This window comes from Clarias gariepinus, chromosome 23 (assembly GCF_024256425.1).
Source record: "Clarias gariepinus isolate MV-2021 ecotype Netherlands chromosome 23, CGAR_prim_01v2, whole genome shotgun sequence".
Taxonomy (NCBI): domain Eukaryota; kingdom Metazoa; phylum Chordata; class Actinopteri; order Siluriformes; family Clariidae; genus Clarias; species Clarias gariepinus.
The window spans coordinates 21,638,188-21,653,100 of record NC_071122.1 but is presented as its reverse complement, the minus strand read 5'-3'; the positions used below and the strand labels follow the sequence as shown (position 1 = coordinate 21,653,100).

The 14,913-nt window shown below is 39.7% G+C and overlaps 1 protein-coding gene across 5 annotated transcripts in view; it reads right to left on the bottom strand.

Moving 5' to 3' along the window:
• The window catches only part of LOC128511636 (ataxin-7), a 118,930-nt gene extending 105,796 nt beyond the window's left edge, over nt 1-13,134 (bottom strand). For 2 of the 5 annotated variants that reach the window (XR_008356187.1, XM_053484580.1), the window contains exons 1-4: nt 12,736-13,134; nt 10,125-10,220; nt 6,680-6,890; nt 5,069-5,137 (exon numbers count right to left, since the gene is read on the bottom strand). Coding sequence is in view for 4 of the 5 variants with exons in the window: in XM_053484580.1 (XP_053340555.1) it covers nt 5,069-5,137; nt 6,680-6,881 (271 nt within the window). In the remaining variant the exon portion in view is untranslated. The remainder of the gene's footprint in view (nt 1-5,068; nt 5,138-6,679; nt 6,891-10,124; nt 10,221-12,735) is intronic. The other 3 variants (XM_053484581.1, XM_053484583.1, XM_053484582.1) reach the window with 3 other exon arrangements.
• Nucleotides 13,135-14,913: the final 1,779 nt, after the last annotated feature.

Genomic DNA, 14,913 nt, shown 5'->3' with positions numbered 1-14,913 from the left:
TAGATGTCCTTCCCGGAGGAAACTCCTTCCCGGAGGATTTTTTTTCTTCCTTAAAATGAATAAAAGTGAATAAAACAAAAGAAGTTATTTTTTATTTTATTCTTATTTGGACTAAAAGTGCAAAGAGCAAACTAACACTAACAAGTTTTCCGTTTTTTTTTTTTTTTTGTAGTTAACAAGAATCAGTACAATAATGTTCATGCCCCTTTTTGGGATTTATAAAGTACAAACTTACACCAGCCCTTACAAGTCCTGCTTAATCTAACAAAATATGAGGGATTGTTCAAGTGCAAGCTGCTGACTAAATTACTTTTTATAAAAAGTAAAATAATTTTTTTTAATCACTGAAAAAAAAACTTTCGTAAACTACACGCAACTTGCATGCTAAATAAAATCAAACAGTTGCCTGAAAGCATTTTACATGTTTTCAGCACAAAACTTGATATATTAATTTTTTTATATCAACATAAACCATAAATTCTAATTAATCAATAATAACGATTAATCGTGCAGCTCTAGTTACATCACTCATCCATCGTATGCAGGTCAAACAACCCAAAAGGGAAATCCAGTTTAGACGATGTGATGTAATTCACTGTAAAGCTCATCAAATTCACTGTGAACTGAATTCGAAGCTTCTACAGGTTTACGCTAATAAAAGCCATGGTTCGAGGGTAGGGCGGAGCTTTCTCAGCGTGTGTTCGGGCAGGTTGTGGGAGTGGACAGAGCGGTTTCCAGTAGACGCGTTAAAACTTCTGGTAAGCGTGAAAGCGAAACTGAAATGAAAACACTACGCAACAGGTATTTCTTGTAACAATGAAAGCGCAGACTTGCCCTAAAACAGAGCTGATTCTAGATCTTTTGTAACCTTCGCACACAGGGCGAATCTCTTCACCGTACCTTTAGAGAAAAAGTTTGAAATGTTTTTTAAAAGCTTTTTTTTTTTTTTTTTTTTTAAACACCTGTTTAGCAAGTAAAGAACCTTTCATTCGGAGACTAAAGCAGCTTTTACTTGACGGAACGCCCATGGGTTCATTCCCGTTCTGCAAGTTCTCTTCAATCGGATAAACATGAAATCGTGAAACGTGTTCGCTGCACCTCGTGTCTCCATTGCGTCATCATACTAATAAAATGTTGGATAAACGATGCTCACGTGTAACCACTTCAGGCATAAAAAAAAAGGAAGAGGTTTTGATGGAGTGGAAGGAGATGTTAATTCAAGTCACAAACTCTCAACCGGAGTCTTGGCCTGACCATTAGACTGATTGACGCTCTTTTGTTTTCTGGTTGACACGTCAGCACCTGCGCAACATTGGATGAAGAAATAAATAACAAAAAAGAAGCGACAAATCCAAAAGATAGCCTTAAAACATTCCTTATGAAGTACAACAAAACGTGAAAAGGAGGTAGCAGACGTTAGTGGTGCGTCAACAGCAGAGTTAGCCTGATTAATGAGTAAATGAAAAACGTGATAATTTATTCGTGATAGTCTAGTTAGCTCTTAGAAGTTATATATACACAACAGCTAAAGAAAACTGAGCAAAAAAAAAAAAAACCCGGACAGTGCAGACAGACGAGCAGAAACGAGACGAGTTCTGTTCACACCCACAAGACACTACAAGTGGCAAGAGCGACTTCTCACTCGCTCGTGTCAATGTCTAAGATATTCACGCTCTTGGTTTTGAACCGATCGGTCCACTAGTCGCTAATGTGACCGCCAGTCTCAGTGTGTGTGGAGTTTGCATGTTCACCCCTCTGTGCTTGATGGATTTCCTTAGCATGCTCATTTTCCTCCCACAGCCGAAGACGTGCACTGTGGGCTCACTAACATTTCCAGACTGCATGAAGTGTGTGACTGGGTGTCTTGGATGAGTTTCGCACCCTATCCAGGATCGACATGGGAATAGGATACACAAAGGATGAGTGGTTATAGATATTGGATGGATGGACAGACCTAAAATCATGCTTTTATTTGCAGTTTATATTGATTGGTCGATTATCTCCCTCCTTATTATTATTTAAGACTATTTTGCATCAATTTATGACGTATAGTACTGCATAAAGTCAAGTCTTGACCCCTCCTCGTTTCTTTACATTTTGCTTCCAGAAAGCCAGTATTTTTAATTTTGTCTTAAGGAATAATTCTCCTGGCTTTCTGAAGGAATTTTTTTGTCTCTTATTTTCTGAGCGGTTTCAGCTGGAATTTTTTGCTTGTTAAGCCACACAGTGACTTATGAATCATTCAAGCTTTAAAAAAAACAAACAAACATCTAACTTCAGGCATGAACCAGAGAGAAACAGGTGCAGATGATCAGGCCAGTGAATAGTTATACTGCTGATGCTGAATGCTGAGTGGCTGGAACGGACAAGAGGGGAAATGAGGTTGCTGCTAATGTTCTTTCATAAACTACCAGTTTTTACATTGTATCTTTAGGCACTTTGCAGAATAAAACATTTGCTCCCAATTCTTTCATTTAATTAACATTATTTAATTTAATATGAAGAAATGCACTCGGGCACAGTACTGTATAACTCCACTTTCTGAGCAATTCAATTTCCATATTATACTTAAGCAATACTTAGAGAGAGAAAGAGATACCATATCTTGCCCCTCTCTTTCTCTATCTGTCTTGCTTACTTTAATCTTTCTTAAATGTCCTTTGTCTCACAAAGTCAATCGGGAAGAGAACTTGATATCTGAGCTGTGCTTTAGACTGGCCTAATGACGCGTAAACAGAATTCGTTATTAAAGAAGCGGTCGTTAAAATGAAGAGGTAAAAAAACTGGCGGATGATGATGATGATAGGAGAGGATTATGATTATGACTCATCGGTAATTTGTGTAAATAAGGATTTGTTGATCTTGCAATAACACAGCACCAACAAAAATGTTTGTTAAGCCTGACAGTATGCTAAGATCAGCTGCTGTGTCAGTTATTTCATTATTATTATTTTGTAATAAAGACCTATTCATTTGCCACAATGTGAACTCACCACCAAGTGTACATGCTTTACGAAAGATCTGAAACAGCACAGTCATAACTGCCCTTTCATTTATACCAGCTAGGGCTGCGACTAACGACTGTTCGGATTAAGAAGTGCGTGAGAACTCGACGGCTCTTATTCAGCTTTTTAAAATTAGCTTGTTTTAACTAACAATAAAGATGTTAAAGACGAATGATGCTTTTTCTATTGCTCATGCCAAGGGGTCAGTGTGGATCAACAGTGTGTATGTTTAATTCAAAACTGAAATTATATAGAGACCTCACACAGCAATATACGGACACTGATTACCAAAACTCATGTGACTCTCACACCCATGACCACACACTAAAAATGCTACTAAGTCCCTTCTTGCTTGTTTAAATGACATTAAAGCATGAATGTCTCTAAATGTTCCTCAAATTAAATAAAAATAAAACTGAGATTGTGGCTTTTGGACAAATGGATTCCTTGTTGTGCTCCTGGCAGCGACTTTAGCATTTTACTGGGAATTTAGGTGTAATATTTGATAAGGATTTAAAATTTGTCAAACATAAAAACTCAGCGGTTGGATCTAGTTTCTTTCAACTAGGAATTTTAGCCAAGAATAAGTCGCTTTTAATTTTTCGCAAATTTTGAGAAAGCAATTCATGCTTTTATTTCATCTCAACTTGATTACTGTAATTAAATATATACAGGAATCAGGTCAGTCAGTTGGTCAACTCTCTCTCTGGCCTACAGCTCGTCAAAAATTCTGCTGCTTGACTCTTAACTCTCCTGGTTCGCACACGGAAACGCGGCCACATCACTCTGGTATCAAAAATCTACTCACTGTCTCCCGGTTCGCTACAGGGTTGATTTTATTACTTATTTTTAAAATCACTGAATGGCTTTACAACAACCCTGTACATCTCTGTGCGTTTACAGCCGAATAGAATATCAAGAAATCCCAGGTCCTCAGAGCAGTTACTCCGGTATGTCCCAAAATGTAAATTAAAACTCAATAGTAAACGAACGTTTGCTGTCGCTGCGCCTAAATTATGAATTAATATTAGAGCGACATCTACATTACAAACCTTTAAATCCACTTCTTTTCACTGGCTTTAACACCTGGCTGAGACATTTGATTCCCTTTATTTTTGTATTGTTTTTTTTATATACTTTTTAAGTCACTTTTATTGATTATTTATGAATTTACACACACACACTGAGTTTGTCTTTGCTCCTGTGATTTCTTAACTGGCTGCCTGCCTTGCACTTTGCTGCTTCCGTTGGGATGCTGCCGTCTTTGCGCATTAACAGTGTTGGAGGTTTCTGCTTTATAGTTACCTTTAAGCATTTTGGCATCCTTTTTGTAATTGCTCTAATAAACGTCTGTCTCTCAGTCCCACCACAAGACTGTATCTTACCCATTTCATCATGCAGGGCTGCTAGGCAACGTAGCGTTGTACGGAAGCTATCTATTGACTCGCCTACTTCTTGTTGCCTCTGGTTAAATTTAGCTCCCTCAAAAATTACATGTCTTTGAGCTAAGTGAACCCCTAGTTTTGTTTTAACTATAGTGTGTGTCTATATACATACACAGACATACATTCGTCCAGGTTTAGGAGTATGTTTATGGAAATTTTTGTGAGATCAGACCAGACACTAACGTTGGATGAGAAGCCCTGGCTCACAGTCTCTGCTCTCATTCATCCCAAAGGTGTTCAATCGGATTGAGGTCTGGACTCTTCCACACCAGTCAAGTTCCGTGAATCATCACTTCATGTCTTCACTGCTCTTAAGTCCAGTGGCAATTTTAATTTTAGGTCCTTTCTATTTTTTTCTAATCATTGTTCAGCAATTTGGTAAACTTCGTTTTTTTTAATTTTTTTTTTATGTGCTATAAATAAATTTGACTTGACTTTTTTTTTTATTTGCCACCACCACCACAAACTCCTTTTCCCTGAATCTAGCAACTGTTTTTGCCTGATTTAAAACTAAAATGCTGCCACACGCAGGAGATTTTTGTTACTGACTAAGAAGTGACATCTACATGATAGATTGAGAGAGAGAGAGAGAGAGAGAGAGAGAGAGAAAGCACCTACCATCTCTGCACAGTCGCATGGCTTCTCGGTTCCTCCCACACTCTTTAAAACTTTCTTCCGGGTCTATGCCTACAAAAAGGAATCAGAGAGTCAGAATGAGATGCATTTTAGTGAAATAAAATTAGTATGCTCTTCGATATATATATTACACACTTTTGCATATATAACTAATTAAAAAGTAATCCAAGGAGATACTATAAATAGGTAAACTGTATAATCAACAGTTGAGCGTTAACTAAAGCTTGTCATGTAGAGAAACTTTGCTCACCAGAAACAATCTAAACATTTTGATTCATACACATTTCTCACATTACCATAATTTTCTTTTGATTCTGTAAAGCTGCTTTGCAACATGACCATTGTTAACAGTGCTATACAAATAAAATTTTATTAAATTAAATTAAACACACTGATAAACAGGTAGGCACTTAAGCAAACAGGTAGCCCAGTCGGGTACACCGTATGATTAAAAAGTAAACAGTAAACCACACACAGGTAGTCAGTTTACAAATACTTTTTTAGGGCTTTGTCCCTTTTAACCCAGGGGTGGCCATATCAGATCATTTGATCCCCTGGCACAGGTTTTACGCCAGATGCCCTTCCTGTTGCAACGATCCCATTTTCTAACCCAGTGTAAAAGCAGCATGCATGCGGTGGCTGGGTTGTAGGGATAAGGGTGTTGCCCCAGGACCTAACAGTGGGGACACGGCAATGGTGGAACTCAAAACCCCGACCCCTGACTATTATTGTTTGGCAATATATTAATATATAAACTTGATATAAACAGGTAAAGGGCAAGGTAGAAGTTAAATGCTTACTTATTAAATGTTGTTAAATGTGGGATATAAGACAACAAAGTGTGTTATACAAACAGGTTAAGAGTGAGGTATAAACAGGTAAAGTGCAGGATATAAACAGGTAAAAACTGAGATATAAACAAATTAAATGTGGGACAAAGACAGGTTAAAAGTGAGGGAAATAAACAGGTAATAAAAAGTGAGCTGTAAGCCAGTTAAATATGGGACATAAACATGGAAAAAATGGGGATGTAAACAGTTAGAGTATGGGACATAAAGAAGGAGAATGTGGTATATAAAGAGGTAAAGTGTAGTATATGAAGAGGCAGAGTGGTGTATATATAAATAAGTAAAGTGGGGTGTATGATCGATTAGTGTAGTACATGAAGAGGTAAAGTGTATTATATAAACAGAGTTTAGAATATAAAGAGGCAGAGTGTAGTAAATAAAGAAATAAATTGTTGTGTATATAAAGAGGTAAGGTGTAGTATACAAACAGTTTTATTGTGGTATATAAACAGTGTGAGGTATATAAACAATTGGAGTGTGGTATATAAAGAGGTAAAGTGTGGTTTGTAAACAGGTAAAGTGAGGTATATTACGAGGCAAATTGTGGTGTATATAAAAAAGTAAAGTGTGGTATATAAACTGTTCGTGTGGTATATAAACAGCCCGGTGTGCTGAGACTGAGTGACTGACTGGATGTGACTCTGATATTCGGGTAAACACTCGCTCTGTCGCTGCTTTACCGCCGGCTGCCTTCTTTCATTCCCCCCCCCCACTCGTTGCTATGGGTTACGGCTGGAGGACTCACCGTCGGTCGCGTGCAGCTTCGCGGCGTCCACCCAGCAGCTCCACGCCTGGCCCAGCATGACTTCCGGACTCGGGAGAGACGCCGCGCGCTCGCCGATGGCCGCCATTGCTGACGCGCCTTCAGTCCGCTGCTGCTGGTGTCTGGGCGGCGCTCTGGCGCGCTGCTCCGCCCGCGGCTCGCCCTCCTCGGCCCTTTCCGACATGCTTCACCGCTAGAACGTGGAGACACACACACACACACGCGCGCGCGCAGCCAGTCAGCGCTCGGGTTAAACACACCGAGGGGCGAATCGGCGATGATCCACCCCCCTCCCTCCTTCTCCTCCTCCTCCTCCTCCAGCTCTCTCGGTGTGCGCTCGCATCGCGGCGGAGATGAACCGGATCAATCACACCTCGCGGGCTTTACGGAGGGATTAAAACTTCGGTCCCGTCCCCCCCCCCCCCCGATCACGTGACTCGGCAAAACACAGGGCACGAACACGCGCGCGCTCCGATTACCCTCCGTGTGTGTCTTTGTTCAGTAAAACAGAGCTACTGTAGAAAAATCCCACTTTCTCACACACACGTCACCAAGAAGCTATTTACTGTACACAACTGAAACAAATCAAATACACACAACTTGCACATACAAACCCAAGGTCTGGTGTAAGTGATTTACACTTCCAAGGAAACTCAGAAAACACCCTGAAGCACAGATTTGTTTAGTAACTGTGGTGCTGGTCATGTATCTTGGATGGCGGTGTGTTTTATTTAGTTTCTGTGACAGAGGTACGCATCTACATCTAGTGACGTTTAATAAAAGAAGGAGGAAAAAAAAATCTGCAAAACAATAAAAAAAAAATCAATAGCTGACAGGAAATCCATTTTAAGAGCTGGAGAAGTTGGCACGAGTGCTGGGTTCATGGTCCCAGAATGCAACGCAGCTACACAAGTCACAGCAGAGACTCGGGTTCGGTTTAGTTAGTGATCTATGAAATGACGATTACACCAAGTTGATGGTGCAAAATTTAAATAAAAATGCTGGACAGACCAAAACATTAAAGTGCCGCTACACTCATGTTTAGATAAAGTAAAAGCTAAAGCCTATGGCACCACTACTCGTACACTTAAAATGCATTGTGGGTAATAAATGAAACAGTGGCTTTTTCGTGGTAGAACGTGTTCAGGCTTTTTGGCTTCAGTAAAAGTAATCCGTTATGCTACAGCAAACACAGAGCATCATGTGATTCCAACTTTAAGGCAACAATTCAACAAAGAATTACATACGAGTACGAAGATCAGTTGTCCGTATACTTTTGGTCATGGTGTGTGTTACATTTGAAACCTTTGCTTTAGAGAAAAATACACTTATAAAGGAGTTTAAAAGGCCAGCAATCAAGACAACAGCATACATCCTGACTTTTAATATACTCTCATCCTCATTAACCCTGGCTTCCTGTGTTCACTGAACACTGTGTGTTTATTCTGATCTGCTCGGAGTTACGAATAAATCTCTTTTTGCAGCTTTGGTACCCATTCCAATCTACAACCTACACGCCAGCCTCGCCTCCTCCGAGTTCTAGCGGACGTGTGAGAGAGATGGACCTACGCACAGAGAGAACAAAACAAAAGTCATTTCATTTGCGTAGATAAAAAAAAATAGGGACTGTAGTACTTTCATACACTAATCATTATTATTTTAATCTCCGACTGGCCGTTTGTGCCAATTCAAGCCATCGTTGCCTGTAGTTTTATGCTCCGTTCCACATTGCTGGCACAAGTCAGCTGCAGCTGTGCAACGACGGCTTGACAGCATCTGATGGTCAGCTTGGATTTCTCTGGACGCTTTCACACCTTTTCATTTGTTGTGGTGAGAAGTCGGAATCACAGCTTAACTGGTTCTTTTCATTTGTAGGATTTAGTTTCACACCATATAGCATGCAATCCAAAAAAAAAGAAAGAATGAAAAACACAAGAACAGAGGGTATGTAAGGTTAAAAACAAATCTCTTTTGTTCAGTAGTCAAAATTTAGTAAAAACCTTAACCAAATGCATAGAGAAATCATACAAAAATGGAGAACAAGAATGTTTGTAAAAATCAAGGAATGGTCTTCTAAACATATGACAATTCTAAAGCAGTACAAGTCTGTCCTATGGCTCAATTCATATCAACAGCTCAAAATACACGGCGTGCTTAGTTCACTTCCTGCAGTCGCACAAGGGTTAAATCAGAATCAAGCCAGAGTCAAACGGAAATCGAATCAGAGTCGAATCATAGTTGAATTAGAGTTGAATCGAGCAAGAGTCGAACAAAAGTCCAATCATAGTCAAACGAGAGTGGAACAAGAGTGGAATCAAAGTCAAACAATGTTCAAATCAGAATTGAGCCAAAGTCGAGCAAGAGTCAAATCAGAGTCAAACGAGAGTCAAATCAGAGTCGAGCGAGAGTCGAATAAGAGTCGAATCAGAGTCAGGCGAAAGTCAAATCAGAGTTGAATCAGGCTCAGGCGAAAGTCAAATCAGAGTTGAATCAGGCTCAGGCGAAAGTCAAATCAGAGTTGAGCAAGAGTCAAATCAGAGTCGAGCGAGAGTCAAATCAGAGTCGAGCGAGAGTCAAATCAGAGTTGAATCAGGGTCAGGCGAAAGTCAAATCAGTGTTGAATCAGCGTCAGGCGAAAGTCAAATCAGAGTTGAGCAAGAGCCAAATCAAAGTTGAATTAAACAAGAGTCATCAAATTCAAATAAAAAATTTGAGTCAAAAGATACAAGAATGAAGAGTCAAATCATACAAGAGTCAATCATAGTTGAATCAGATGTCGAATCATAGTTGAATGACAACTGGATAAGAGTCAAACGAGAGTCAAATCATAGTTAAACTAGAGCCAAACCACTTACTTACCCTGTATAAATCTATTAACTGCTCCAAATTGCCGGCCCTTTCAGTGTGACCTGATAACACTTGGAAACTGTCTCGGATGTTAATTGTTATGACAGTATTGGCCTTTGAAATGCTGCAAAAAAGCGAATGTGTCCAACTAACAATGCATGCATATGTGTGTGTGGTTTTTTTTTGTGTTGATCATCCTGACCTCATCTCAGACCCTCTGAGTTCACATGATCCAAATCATGCATCATACATTTTTTCTTTAATTTGACACAGAGATTAAAAGAAAAAAAAAAAAAAAAGACAGCTTTGCGAAGGGAACGACTGTTTATACCTTCTATAAAGTGAGTGATTAAATGTTTTGGAGATGTTCCACAAACTTACATAACCACAAATGGACAGGAAGTACATCACCTCATTGATCAATAAATAATTTTTTTTTTTAACTGTAGTCAAACATGTCCTCAAGTGTTTTATTTTTTATAGATCTGAATATCTGATGCTGCTATTAGAGCGCAGTGACTGTTTTAACCCGCTGAGGGTCTTAAAATAGCAGATTATAGGCAAAAACAACGTCTCATACCTACTGAAAAGTGAAAAACAGCACTCCGCAGCCCAAATCAGCAGATCCTCATCGGCTTTGGTGATACCGCTCGGCCACACACGCTAAACACAGGACCTGCAGGTACACGGCAGAGAGAGAGAGAGAGAGAGAGAGAGAGAGAGAAAGCTGATCGTATTGATTTCATCGTCCACGCGCAACGACCGCCATTTAGGGAGTCGGCCGCATGTCTGCCAACAGGAGACGCCACTCGGCTGAAGGCCAAGCGAATCTGGTTGTCGCTTTCTGGTACATGAGCTACTTATGGAGCAACCCGCCGCTACAGAGTAATCCGATCCAATAAGCGCAGTTGGCATCCCGTCTCGTTAATCCCTTTCCCAAACAAAAAAAAATAAAAAATCAGCTCTAAAAAACTCTTCAGGCTTTTTAACACATTTTAAGCGTTGATACATGATAGTGCAGGTGAATTCAGTACTAAGGGCTCTCTGTAATCTTAAGTAATTGTGCATGATATAGTATAGTCTACGGATGTTAAGAATCGAAAGGGTATGCGTATAAGAAAGAACACGCATAAAGGTCACTCCTCTGGGAAAAAAAAAGTAATATTGCTTTAAAATGTTACACGCCACGCCTGACATTATCACAAGCAGCGGAAATGGCATTTATGCAAATGGTTTCGGTGTATGGTGGTTAGTCAGCGTGACCACAGGCCTGCAGTTTGCGTATCTGGTTAAAATAAAAATAATTCCCCTCCGAGCTGAGTTTAGGAAGCGCTCCGTTTTACTGGCAACAGCACGAATTTTAACACAGGCTTAGGATCACAAAAAACACTGATCAGCCATAACATTAAAACCATTAACATCGACACCACCTAGGTCTCGGGTTCCCCTTGTGCCACTGGGCGTGACTCCACAAGACCTCTAGTGGTGTGCTGTGGTGTCTGGCACCAGGATGTTGGCTGTAGATCATTTGGGTGCTGTGGTTTGCTGGTTACAGCGTCCATGGATCAAAAATGGATCTTTGGAGTTTGCAGCCCGATTTGGCAGCCTTAGACTCTTTGCCTACTGTTCCCCATGCACAGTGGTCTGTGGTGCACAGTGGGTGTTCTGGTGCCTTTCTATCAAAAGCACCTTTTTTTTTTTTTCATTTTCAGTGTCTGCTGCACTGGCTTTTTTGTGGGATTGGACCATTCAGACTGTCCTTTGGTCCACATGGGTAAGCTGAGCCTTGGATGTCCATGATCCTGTCAGCAGCTTGACCAAAATTGTTTAGGTTACCTGGCAGTTGTGTTAATGTTATGGTTGATCGGTATACACACACACACACACACACACACACACTCTTCCAGTCAAAAGTTTGAACTTGCAGCAGACGTAAGTTTTGGTCTTGCTTTTCTGGGAAGGTCTTCATCCATGAGAGCCAGTTTCATCATGCCGCTTGATGGGTTTTGCAAATGCACTTGACAATACTTTTCTGGAAAGAACTGTTCCAGAACAGCTGACCTTCATGTCTTAAAATAACAACAGACTGGTGTTGTTGTTGTTGGTATTGTTTCTTAATTACATAATGCAAAAAAAAAGTAATGTTATGGAATGTAGAAAATAAATCTATAAAACTTGTGTCCAAACTTTTGACTGGTACTGTGTGATTTAATGATATACGTCTACATAGAATATCTCTGATCAAATGTTATGATTAAAAAGCCTGACTGTAAGTCGTAATAATATAAAAGTCTGTTTAAAGGAGCCATTGCAGACGTATGAGCTGAATCTAGGATCACTACCTGCTGTTTAGAATAGCGCACTTGATTTTCTGCATAATGTCCTAAACGCCATAATTTGGAGTAAAACGCAGGAATTTCATTTTACAGTTACATATTCAAGAGCAATAATGATAAGATGAACATCATAATTATCATGTTATTGATACATATATAAATGTTGAATACATATGAATTGTGTCTGAATAGAGAACGAAACAACAACAAAGTATATAAAAATGGAAATTGTGTGGGTAAACCAAGTAGTTTCTCAGTATAAATTCTTTACATTGTTCATCTGTGAAACCTTTTCACATACAAATAAGTTGTTGCTTTTGCTTTAAACATCATTTCTAAGAGTTTGTTTTTGTCCCTGTTGGTCAGCTGTCATTCCTCCATTCATTCAGAGGCCTGCTCTAGTCACTTCCCTAGAACAAGTGCACTTGGACAGAGTGAAAGCAACAACAACAACAAAAAAAACATGGCGAAACACAAAACAAGAAAGCAGAAAAGTGAAGGGATTGAACTGAGGGAATGTCAGACAGTGTCACGTGGAAAATCACGCCGTTAAAAGCCAATAAGATTTAAACTTAGACAAGAATTACGTCACCAAAATAAAATGTTTCTGCCGTTTGAGGAGGAGGAGGAGCGGGAAAGGGGGGTGGGGGCGCTAGCAGCAGGTTAGCTTCTCTGCTAACTGCACCGTTAGCCTGTTAGCATGAAACCCCGACTCTCCGCGGTGCGGTTAGCTTCCGCGGTGCTAACCGAAGCCATTTGCAGCCCAGCGTTAGCATCGCTAGCATCCAAACTGCCCCTGTCGAGAAGCAGAACAGCCATTAGCAGCTAACGCCGCTGTCATCTTTGTTCTCTTACCTACTGTCCCGGAGCTCAGAGATCCGAGCCAGGCTTCGAGAGCAAGCTGATGTGTATAGCCGTTAGAGGAGACACAGAACGATGCTGGAGGAGGAACGCGGAGCGGCGGCGCGGTGCTCAGGGACTCTGGAGGTCTTCACCAGGTGCTTCCATGTCTGTTTACCAGGCAGCATTCTGGGACCGAGCGCGTCACATCAGCCAGCGCGCATGCGCACCACGCCGCTCATCGCTCCGCCGCCGCTGTCCGCCTGTCAACCGGGAACAGGCGTGCTTACAGCTCCTACCCGTAATCCGGCTAAACTCAAATCGCGCGCGGTGATTGGCCGGCGGGGAGTTCGAACTCACAAACAGCACGCTGATTGGACCGTCAGCTGACCAATCCTGACGCGGGGGAAAGTGAACGAGCAAACAAGAACAGCAAACAAATAGGAGACTAACAAATAGTTTCAGATAAACAGGAAGTAAACAAATAAACAGGAAATGAAGAAATATACAGCTACGCAACGAACTAAATAATAAAATAAATGTAAGTAAATAAATACATGAATAAATAAATAATAAATCGGAAACAAATAAACAAAAAATAAATAAGAAGCAAATTTAAATAGATAAAGGAATTAATAAATGGCAGGGAAATGATAGATAGATAGATAGATCACAAAATACATGCAAGCAGACCAGCAAGTAAACATCACATTTTTATTATTTTATTTCATGCAATATATTCACTATATACTTAAAGTAAGTCACTAGACAGAACAAATAAATAAATATCATGATGTATTTTTTAAGAATTTATAAAATAAGTAAGTAACAAGAGCGTTAATAGGATCCCATTTATGTTTAAAGAACATGTTGATTTTATTAGTATATTCAATGATCCATCAGTTTCACTTCTTTGATGACTTATTATTCTTGAATTTTTACCCATGAAACCCAAAGCAAGCGGAATGGTGGTGTAGTGGTTAGCACCCAAAGGGTTCCTGCCTCGGACACTGTGTTTGGAGTTTGCATGTTCTCCCTGTGCTTGGTGAGTTTCCTTCAGGTACTCCAGTTTCCTCCCTCAGTCCAAAGACAGATTAGGCTAACTGGTGTTCCTACATTGCCCGTAGTGTGTGAGAGGGTGAGTGTGTGCCCTGTGATAGATTGGCACTCTTTCCAGGGAGTACCCTGCCTCGTGCTCTAAGTGTCCTGGGATAGGTTCCAGGCCCCCCGCGACCCTGAAGACAGGTTAACCCTCCTATTATCTTTGGGGTCATTTTGACCCTATTCAATTTTTAAAGTCTCAAAATAAATGATTGACATAATTTTTATTTGCTTCATATTTAGTGACGTTTATACATAAACTTGGGTAACAATTTTAATTATGAAAATTTTCTTGAGGTTCAAATTGCTGGTGTCATCCCAAGGATAAAAGTAAGTAGCTAGTAAATTCAAAGGTAACAGGAGGATTAAAGCAGTATAGATAATAAGTGAGTGAGTGAGTGAGTGATAATATATATATATATATATATATATATATATATATAGTGTATATATATAAACTGCTTGTTCTTTTTTCTCATGTTTCAAGATGATAAGTAGCTACCAAATATTCAAATTGTTATTTTAATATAAATTATGTGAAATGAAAAATGTATGGAAATGAATAGATATTAGGCACAATGCACCGAGACTGTAATAGAGTCAGAGTTTCCTTCCTGTTTAAATAAAATAATTATTTTGTCTGTACATTGGTCAGAACTCCCTCATTTAATGATCTTTATGTTTCATACATTGGAGGACCAGAAACCAGTCTCAGAAAATGTTCTGTCTGTACGTCTTTATGTCTGTCCAGGCAGATTTTGTCACAGCATCATGCAAAACTGGCTGAAGAAAAATTGACCGTTGACAATACTTGGGTATTAAGTTAAATCTGCACCATGAATGAAATAAAAATGTTAGGTAAAAGTAAAGTTGTGAGCACCTATGTGCCAGATTATAAACCACAAGTTTTTTAACAGCGCACTGTGTGTGTATGCGTCAAAATTTGGGTGCGTCTTAAAACGACCGCTGGACAGAATTTAATAAAACTTTTTGCAGTACTTAGATATGTGCCTGAAGTTTGACCTGCACCATAAGTGAAATCAACATGTTGAGTAAAAGCGATGTAATGAAAAGTTATGTGCCGAATTTAAT